The sequence below is a fragment of the Bacillus rossius genome, chromosome 8 (genome assembly GCF_032445375.1).
Source record: "Bacillus rossius redtenbacheri isolate Brsri chromosome 8, Brsri_v3, whole genome shotgun sequence".
NCBI classification, from domain to species: domain Eukaryota; kingdom Metazoa; phylum Arthropoda; class Insecta; order Phasmatodea; family Bacillidae; genus Bacillus; species Bacillus rossius.
In genome coordinates this window covers 59,655,883-59,666,177 of record NC_086336.1, presented here as the reverse complement: position 1 = coordinate 59,666,177, position 10,295 = coordinate 59,655,883, and the positions used below count along the sequence as shown (strand labels likewise).

General features: G+C 34.3%; 1 protein-coding gene across 1 annotated transcript; it reads right to left on the bottom strand.

The window, feature by feature from the left end:
- Positions 1-659: 659 nt before the first annotated feature.
- LOC134535046 (salivary glue protein Sgs-3-like) lies at positions 660-8,900 on the bottom strand. The gene is made up of 2 exons (XM_063373885.1): positions 8,820-8,900; positions 660-2,710 (listed from the first exon to the last, which is right to left on the bottom strand). Exon 2 carries the CDS (start codon positions 2,673-2,675, stop codon positions 1,461-1,463), a length of 1,215 nt encoding a protein of 404 aa, XP_063229955.1. The 5' UTR covers positions 2,676-2,710; positions 8,820-8,900; the 3' UTR covers positions 660-1,460.
- Between the last annotated feature and the right edge of the window lie 1,395 nt (positions 8,901-10,295).

Below are 10,295 nucleotides of genomic sequence, written 5' to 3'. Positions count from 1 at the left end.
CTAAACATAAAAAAACAACATAAAAATTTAATTGTGAATTTTTTTTATCCACATACGAATTTCCATCTATGTATCGTAAATACGGTCACAATTTACTGTCAACATGGTTTTATTCAGAAAATAAACAAGTAATCACTTATCTGTATTATTACGTTGCATGGCTAGTGGCGTTTAGAAATCCATACTTCAAAAGAGACGTGATTTCTCACGCAGACTTTCATACGCAAGGAAAATTGTCTGAATGTTTTTTTATTTGATTTTCTGATGTTGGATAGCTATTTTCGGGTATGTACAAAAACATTCTCACGTACATGCCACGATTATTTAGAGGATTCATTGGGCTGCTAGGTAAAAATTCAAGTTTATGAATGGACTACAGAGCTCGTGACAACTCCTTGGTGACCCTGCGTGGTGACCCTATCAGTTGTGACCCGCCAAAGGATGTGACCCTGATGTCGACCTGGAGTGAAATGAATCAGAGAAATAATCTTATTCTGTGCATAAAGTACAAAGGTACGGTCATCGTTGACGTAAGTTATATATATATAGATAGATCTTTCTTTCAATTAGTATTAGATATTTAGTTTTCTGGTACTCATCGTAGAAGGTAGACATATACATGTATACAGGTCTTTCTTTCAAAAATTAGGTTTTCAATATTTTTAATAAAATCTTTTTATTTTCTTACAAATTAATACGTATTCTTTGCAGATTTTATTCTTTAATAGCCATAGATCTATTACGTAAAAAAAATTGACAGTGATTTTAAGACTTTGAAACAGAAAATTAAAATATAAATTTTCATACATTTGATTTAACATTTTCATAAATATATAAAAATGTTTTACATTTACATTAGCAATGGAAATATGTATTTTTATTTTCAAATCAGCGTACAATAATAGCACTTAAGCTTATTCGCAGTAAAATCACTTTTCCAGTGGCGTAGAAAAAAAGAAAGAATTTTCGAAAAATATAATTGATCCAACATTTAAAGCGATAGTGTTTTTAATGTTACTAAAGTGTTTTAAAATGCTTATTTTATTTCATGTAAGTTTAGTTTATTTGGTACAGAAGGCCATACTAGCTGCGATATTATATATTAGAGTTTTTGTGACAGAACGTGTAAGATTTCTGGCGAGAAACACATACACAATGTATACCTACATATTTCAAATATAAAATTTTCTTTTATAAGATAACATTTTTCCATCACTTCAAAAGTCTTGGAAGGTGTATAAAAAATTATTTTGTTAAAAAAATGTTTCTCCTGCAGCTAAAAAAAACAAGAATAAATGTAAACAAAAAGTCACTATGAATTAAAGCGCCTTCAATAACGGTAAATATAAAATGACAAATAGTATCATTTAAAAAATGAAACTAGTTTCAAATAATAAATTATTAAAAACAAACACAAAACATACAAATACTTGCTTTGTATACACACAAATGATAAAACTTTATCTACATCTAATAATTAAAGGCACACAGAGAAACATGACAAACGTTAGAAAATTCACAGTCAACTGCGCTGCTCCTGATGGCGTTGTACTAGCACCTTCCGTAGGTAATGTGGAAATGATTACAGTTGATGGAGTTGACGTGCTCGTTGTTGTTGGTGGACTGGTGGTGGTGGTGGTGGTGGTGGTGGAGGTCGTAGTGGTTGCTGGTTGTGCTGTTGGCTGAGAAGAGGAAGGTGTCGTTGTATTTGTCGGGCTAGTTGTTGTTGACGAAGTGGTGGTGGTGTTGGTGGTGGTCTCTGGTTTTGCTGTTGATTGAGAAGAGGAAGGTGTCGTTGTATTTGTCGGGCTAGTTGTTGTTGACGAAGTGGTGGTGGTGTTGGTGGTGGTATCTGGTTTCGCTGTTGATTGAGAAGAGGAAGGTGTCGTTGTATTTGTCGGGCTAGTTGTTGATGACGAAGTGGTGGTGGTGTTGGTGGTGGTCTCTGGTTTCGCTGTTGATTGAGAAGAGGAAGGTGTCGTTGTATTTGTCGGGCTAGTTGTTGATGACGAAGTGGTGGTGGTGTTGGTGGTGGTCTCTGGTTTCGCTGTTGATTGAGAAGAGGAAGGTGTCGTTGTATTTGTCGGGCTAGTTGTTGATGACGAAGTGGTGGTGGTGTTGGTGGTGGTCTCTGGTTTCGCTGTTGATTGAGAAGAGGAAGGTGTCGTTGTATTTGTCGGGCTAGTTGTTGATGACGAAGTGGTGGTGGTGTTGGTGGTGGTCTCTGGTTTTGCTGTTGATTGAGAAGAGGAAGGTGTCGTTGTATTTGTCGGGCTAGTTGTTGATGACGAAGTGGTGGTGGTGTTGGTGGTGGTATCTGGTTTCGCTGTTGATTGAGAAGAGGAAGGTGTCGTTGTATTTGTCGGGCTAGTTGTTGATGACGAAGTGGTGGTGGTGTTGGTGGTGGTCTCTGGTTTCGTTGTTGATTGAGAAGTGGAAGGTGTCGTTGCAGTTGTCGGGCTAGTTATTGCTGACGAAATGGTGGTGGTGGTTTCTGTTTTTGTTTCTAATTGATAAGTGTCTTGTACTGAATTTGATTTATGAATAATGTTAAAATATTCATTCTCATCTATGGCTGAAATTAAAACAGGCGACCTTTGTGCAAAGAGTGGTGAAAAAATTGCAACAAAGCAAAGGAGGCCAACTTTTACATGAAAATTGCTCATTTTTGTCATTTTTCAGATACTGGCGGCGTTTCAGATGAATATATCTGGAACAAAAATTAACAATTGCCTTAGTTTTTTTCCCAAAAAAACACAAAAAATAGCAATATAAATAGAAAATTCAATTTTACTTCCATAAGTTATAAAATTTGTATGCTTTACTGAACTATTTGGAAAACTTACTCTTTATTGGAAATACCCATAATTTAATTTTATATAAAACTGAAAATCACTTTTTTGTATTGGTCTTGAAATCACCACATTAAAAGTTGAATGTAGAAGTAAATTTAAATCATTTAAATAATGCTCTAGTAAATAAATTAACCATAATCAAATTTTAAGTGGTCATAATTTTAATTAGTTTGTGTATGTAATTTTGAACAAAAGGTAAAGTTGTTTATTTTAATGAGCACAACATTATTTTTGTTCTAAACTGGTAATGTTAAATTATACTAAAAATGTTCTTATTCGTACAACTACTGCCACGTAATTTTCTGTACGTATGGAAATTTGTTTGTATATGAAGGTTTATTTCAAGAATTGATTATTTGATGAATTGCTTGGTTATTAGAACCATGAACCATGTCAGTCAAATTTAACCTACAGATAAAATGTATTTAAAACTAGCTGCAGTATCCGGCGTTGCCCAGGCTGAAATCAGATGTAGACAGTAATTGTCTTCTTAATTTGAATGTCAAGTGTGCAAAATAATTTCTATCAGTGGCAGAACTCGGCAGATGTTGTTCTGCCAGTGTATAGTTATTTACCTTTATTTTTACCTCTATATATCTAAAAATTAGGCGGTCTTTAAGTAATCTTGACTCTATAAATCACTATAAAAAAAGCGGAAAAATGAAAGATTACTGATATTGAAAAGATTCCATTATCTAGATAATGCTTAGCATGCGTTGCAGTGTCTCATTTAATATTATTTTGTAATTTGTTTGAAGAATGTACACATATACAAAGCATCTATCAATATCTCTAATAAACATCTACCTATATCTCTTTTTTAACTCTATATCTACATATATACATATATCTCACACTATCTCTCTCCCCTATATACCCATCTCTATATCTCTCTCTATGAGTCTGTATATAGCTCTAAATTTCTCTTTATCTAACTGCATTTCGTTTTCTATACCTCGCTTTATCTGCCTCTATCTCTCTGTCTCTGTTTTATATTTAATTAAATTTAATTGTGTCATGCCGTGCGCACTCGTACAACAAAAACAGACTAACTGCCGCTACACAATATGAAATAAACTCATTTTATGAAACGACTCTCGGGCTACCTACTGTTTATATCATGCACGAATTTAAATTTCGCTATTTGAACTTTGTTCAATTCAATTCTGTGAATTATCGCTGTTACTATTTCATTCATTTAAATAATGTAGTGTGTGTGTGCACTGATACACCGAAAACACACGAACTGCTGCTAAACTATATGAAATACACACATTTGTTGAAACTATTCGTCCGCCACCTATTGTAAAATAGTTGTGATAACTCACAAACCTTCGTGGGCATGCGCATAACAACTCTCACAATTTCATCGCAATCGGATGGTTGGTGTAGGAACGCACACGGGACAAACGTACGAAAATTCAAGACGTGATGGACGCCCCAAACGATAGCGCGTTTAAAATTCCAGGCAACGCCATCTATTGACGAAGTTCAAAACCGATCTGTTATTGGCGCTGTTAGTTCGCTAGCCGCCACGAGCTTCATTAAGCGCTCGGGTCTCACCAAGAAGAAGAATAGAAAGTTGCTAGACCTTACTATAAGACCGTACGGCAGACATAGATAAAAGACCCACACTCACTATTTGTATGTCTATGACTAGGGCCATGAAAATTTCGTGAAAAGATCCCGAGAGTAGCTGGAAGTTAAAACACTGTAGCATCGTCTGTGTTTCGTGATTGGGTGAGTTACTTGGAGGTGCATGTCGATTGTTGCAACAACCAATCACACTAATGCAGTGTGGAAGCAAACTCGTCCTTAGTGGCTCGTGCAAACAAGGCAACGACTTTTCTCGCAGACGGCCGCCAATCACAAGGAATAAACCGCTGGTGTGGGTATACCTCGTTGCAGTCTAGTAGGCGTTTAGATTTTTTCGCGAAAATTTCCTGCCCCTATCTACGACCGATGATTTTTTTCTGTTATAAAAATGAATTTATCACTTTTTCAATCCCATATGGAGGGAATTTCACATTAATATGAAGCCTATGTGTTAATCCAGATTGTAAACTATCTGTGTGAAAAATGTAATTCAAATCCGTTCAGCCGTTTTTTGTGTGATTGAGTAACAAACATCCAAAGATACAACCTTTCGCATTTATAATATTAGTGGGATTTACCTGAACAAAAAAATACAGGAAACCAATAAATCAATTTCAAGTCCGTATTTATCAATCGAGATTTGAGATTTTTAAAGACAAAGGAGCGAAGCGAAGGTGATAAAATAGGTCCTAAAATGAGATAAGTTCAAACAAAGATTGCTTGGAAGGTCATTCTTCGCAAGAAAATCTTAACAGCGCGATTTAGAAAACTCAATGCTCACCGTAAAGCGCCATCTAGTAGCAGAAAGTGAGAACCAAATTCTTACTGCTTAACCAGAATGAACGACTAACCTTATCGGAATCCTGTAAAAAGTGTCTACTTTAAGTCGAGGGATTTTCAAAAAAAATTATTATATCCTTTTTCAATTACATTGTCGTGGGTTTTTCATAAAATTTTAATTTCGTTTTTATTTTAAAATTTTTAGAGAATTTTTTCCATTACTGTCAAAATTAGTCAAGCCTTTTTAATGAAAAATGCTCTAAAACTCTATTTCACGAACTTCAATGAAACTCCTTTTAAATACACGGTTCCTGTAGGATGCAATTGCTATGCTATCCTATAGGAACCGTGCATTTTTCCGGGATAAAAAGTAGTCTATGTCCTATTCCAGAATATAATCTATCTCTGAGCCAAATTTCATCAGATATGTTCAGCCGTTCTGGCGTGATTGAGTAACAAACATCCATCCGTCCAACCTTTCGCATTTATGTTACAAGTAAGATTAATTGTCAGTGCCTTGAAATTAAACTATATAATAAAAAACAGCATTAAGGATAACTAATCTCTAAATAGTATAAACCAAAGTCGCTACCAGCTTATGTCTATTTAATCTCTTACACAGTGTCAGTGCTTTTTAATTAAGTTAGTCAAAGGTATGTAGGTTGTTAATTATTTGCAACTTTACATGAAGTAAAGTGCATATTTTATAATCGTCTATCCATCATAAATATTTACTGGGTTGCAGTACAGTTAAAAAAGATTTAACAAAGAGTAATTTTCAATATAAAACTACTTAAAACTGAAATACGTGTGTTAATTTTATAAATATATGTTTTAGTTTTTTATTATCAATAATAACTGAAATATCCTAAATGGGGTATGACCTCTATGGAAGAATTAAATTTAGGCAAAATACCTAAATAAATTAAAACTGAATTATTTTTGTTCTCGAAAAGTGTATACTTTAATTTAAAAGTGGGCTACTTGAATATTTTAATATTAACATTAATAAAAAATGTTAATTACAAAAATTTAATTGATCTGATATATGTTTAGTTCCCTTGACGATAGTTTGATTAATATAATAATTTTGTGGATCCGCTAATGTTCTTCAGTTACAACGATACCACTTTTCTATATGCTCCTAAATGCTGAAAAACGTTATTGGTTTATATTTATGTATTTAATTTTTGTATTTTTTTACTAAGCCATTCAAACCTATCAGTTAATTTTGCTGCATAATTTTGTCAATTTTGCATAAAACAATTAACATGAAAATCTGCACTACTTTCAATTATTTTTCTTCTTTTTCTTGTACCATTTAACTGTTAATTACCTATTTGTAGTTTAGAGTCATCTTTAATTTCATAGCCTTTGAATAGTTAAGTAACCACTTCTAATATCCCAAGTTAACTAACGGAGTAACTATCTTATGGTCTTATGGCCTGTTGTTTTAAAAGTATTGCGTCAAAAGTCTCTCTTCGTCCATCATGCACACCAATGATTCATGAAGTAATGAGAATGCAGCTTGCATTATTACGAGTATAATTAGTACTACATATTCAATAACCTAATATATATGTGTGTGGTTTAGCGGTTACTTGGTCGTTGTAAACTTACTTTTACAATTATCATGCACTTTAAATTATGACTTAAGTGTCTAAATTATAAAACTGCAGTGTATTGATAAAAAATAAAACATAATTCAATTGAAAACTTGCGTAACTTAACAAGTTAGTTATTTAAATAGGAGATTTTTATTCGTTTATTTCTACCAAAACCTATAGTACAATTTGTTTTGCAAATATTTCTGTAAAACATTACTTTTTTAATTACTGGACAAAAAATGAAAAAAAAAAATAGTAATCGCTCGTATATACATTTTTCTAATTTCTTTTCAGTGTACATTTACAAATTACTTGAAACCTAAAACATAAATTTACTCAATACATCATCACTTCTATTTGCTTCAGTATAAAATTCACCTAGGATTCTTGCGTGTACTATGTCTGTGCAATACCTGTCTCGTGATGAATGTATCCCAAAGAAAGCAGACTCAACTTAGCTGCAATACTTTGAAGACATTATGTTTCGAACAAGACGAATATGTTAACGCATTAATGTGCGTTATTTAGTTTCTAATTTTATGCGAATTGCTAAAAAAAAATCGGGCAAAAAATATTAAGGAATAATGTTTTCGAACATAACTTCCATTTTTTAAGACAATAATATTACAAATATAACATAGTATTAAATCAGTGACTGCAAACAAATAATTTGTAAGTGTGTCTGTGAACTCGACTAGAGAAATAGTTCTATCCGTATCAGAATTATCTATGGTGCTGTGTCATATATGTAACAAATAGTTTGCAAAGGCTGAGCTACAAATAACAATTATTTTTTCTCACTAAATGGCTGAAGAGAAGGTCCTTTAGTTATGTTAGAGTGGTCTCCGAACCACATGCGGACCATAAAATATCAAGTACAGGACGTAGACGCACACTAAAAAAAATACCTAAGCACGTTCTCAAACATATTGTAATGAAAGTAATCAAGCAGTACGTTGTATTTGAAGTTAACCATACAAATATGATACATTCCTTATGCGTGTTACTTTTTCATATATATGATACACATGAGAGATACCGTGGTTTTTTGGGAAATAAATATTTACCCAATGTAAAAGTATTTTATTACAATCTCAGGTACATTACCAAATATATATTTTTACAGTGTAGTAAACCAACGCTTTACTCAGGATTTTTTTTTGTAAATGGAACAGAATTTATCATGTAAAATTACAGATATTTGTAAATTTGTATATTTACTTGAAAAAAACTGTATCACTACAAAATGGCGTTCCCGTAATACTAGGTTTGGGTTCCTACCTGGGAATTTATACATTGTGTTGTCCCAGTACCTACAATAGCTTTCCAGTATTAACTGCGCACATTAATAATCATAATAACACACAATAAAGTCAAAATTTTGAATATTATATTATATTTTTAATGGTTTAAAAATTATACTTGAATGAGACATCAATTAAAATATCAAATTATGTGCCTATTTTCGTAATAAATATCTACTTAAGTGTTATCTTGAAACACGTATTCATATATGCAAATATAACCAAAGCCATGTGTTGTTCAAGGTTGCAATATCTGTCTTAAAACATTACAAACTATTTATTGACAACTAATTTGTAAAAGCACAGAATACATTTTTTGACTTGATAACGTCTTATAATTCGATGAACGCCGGTTGCACGCACGAAAAGTTGTCACGTTCCGCCTGAGTCGAGCGTGCAAGAACCGGCCAACCACCGTGCGAGAAAATCTTCTATAGCATCAAACAGTTTAAGGCGGGCTTTTTAACTAATTGTTCGTGATTATATTTAAACAAATTATTTAAATTGAATTTTGCAAAAAACTTTAAATAATATTTGAAAATTGAAAAAGTATGCAATTTTTCATCAATGTTTTCTTATGACGTTTTCACGTAAAATTATCGTCCGTAAACCGACTTTACATACAACCCCCATTTTTTTTTCTGTGTATCGAACAATGGCTCTCCGGCGCGTGTTACCTTGCGACCCTCTCGGGGAAACCAGTCCTGTCCAACAGCTCTCGGCTCTCTCCGACCACGATGCAGCGATAACGAAGCTCAATAAGCACAGCGCGCGCTTATAAGTCCGGGCCCCCGATTATCTGTCCTGGACTCCCCTTCGATAACGCGTGACGGTCAGGAGACGGGACGCCGAGAGAAATTTTTTTTTTCCCTCTCTCTTCCCTTCCCTTCGTGCCGCCGGCTTTGGTTGGCAACATTTCTCTGGTTTTCCCCCACCCGGCTCGGAGCTCGGGGCTGCCCCGACCGGTTCCCTGCACGAACGCCAACACTTGAGCCGCCTGCCAAGTTCTGTTCCGTTACCCCTTATGCGCGCATTAACGCCCCTGAAGTAGAAAATCACCTATGAATTATATCACAAGTAACGTGAAGATACTAATTTTACTTCAAAGTATCCATTTTTTAATTTTTTGTTTTAAGATGCACGATATTTTACTTGCAGAGGTATCAATTATTTTGGCTTTTATTTTCAAATTAATATTTTTTTTAATAATAACAAAACTTTGGCTTTGTTATGCCATGCTTATTAATGTGCGCAGTTAATACTAGAAATCTATTCAGGGAACGGTTTACAAATGAATTTAACTATTGGAGATTCTAGGACAACACAGGGCATAAATGCCCGGGTAAGAATAAGAACCCAGTAGTACTGCGAACACTGCTTTGCAGTGATACAGTTTGTTTTCATGTTAAAGTTACAAATTTGCGAATATACCTGTAAGTTGACATGAATATTTAGGTTCCATTTACAAAAAAAATAAATAAATACAGAGTAGCCAAAAGAGTCTCTGTGCGCTCGAGACTGTACGCGCAGGAAACTTTCGCAAAGGCAGTCGCCCATCCGACGGCTGAGCCGGGGTTTTCTCTGGGTTTTCCCCTTCCTTTGCCACAGAATTCACTCCCATACGCGTCGAAGGACCGCAGTCACTGGCGGTCCTAGACTTTGCGGGGTCCTGGCCCATTTTCTTTTGCGAGGTCCTTATGTTTTTGATAAGAGCCTTAACGGAGGGTCTCGCGCGGTGGAACAACCCACAGATAAAATGCTGAGTTTGGTGAGACCACACAGAAAATTAAAAAATTTTTGACGTGATAACATCTTATAAATCGATGAACGCCGGCTGCACGCACGAAAAAGCATGACTCATTGTCACGTTCCACCTGAGCCGAGCGTGCAAGAACCGGCCAACAACAGTGCGAGAAAATCTTCTATAATATCAAAAAGGTTAAGGTGGGCTTTTTAAAATAAGCAATTTAAAAAAATTTATATGACGTTATCACGTAAAATAATTGTCCGTAATCCGACTTTACAGACCAACCCCTTTTACGAGAAAAAACACTTATCACTCTATCTGTATTAATAAAACAACAATCACACAAGGAAATCGAACAAAATAACTTTTTTTTTAAATACATACACACCCGGAAATTTCGCGGATT

What these genes read in the sequence shown, in the direction of transcription:
- LOC134535046 (XM_063373885.1), bottom strand. Translation starts at nt 2,675, where the DNA reads ATGACAAAAATGAGCAATTTTCATGTAAAAGTTGGCCTCCTTTGCTTT.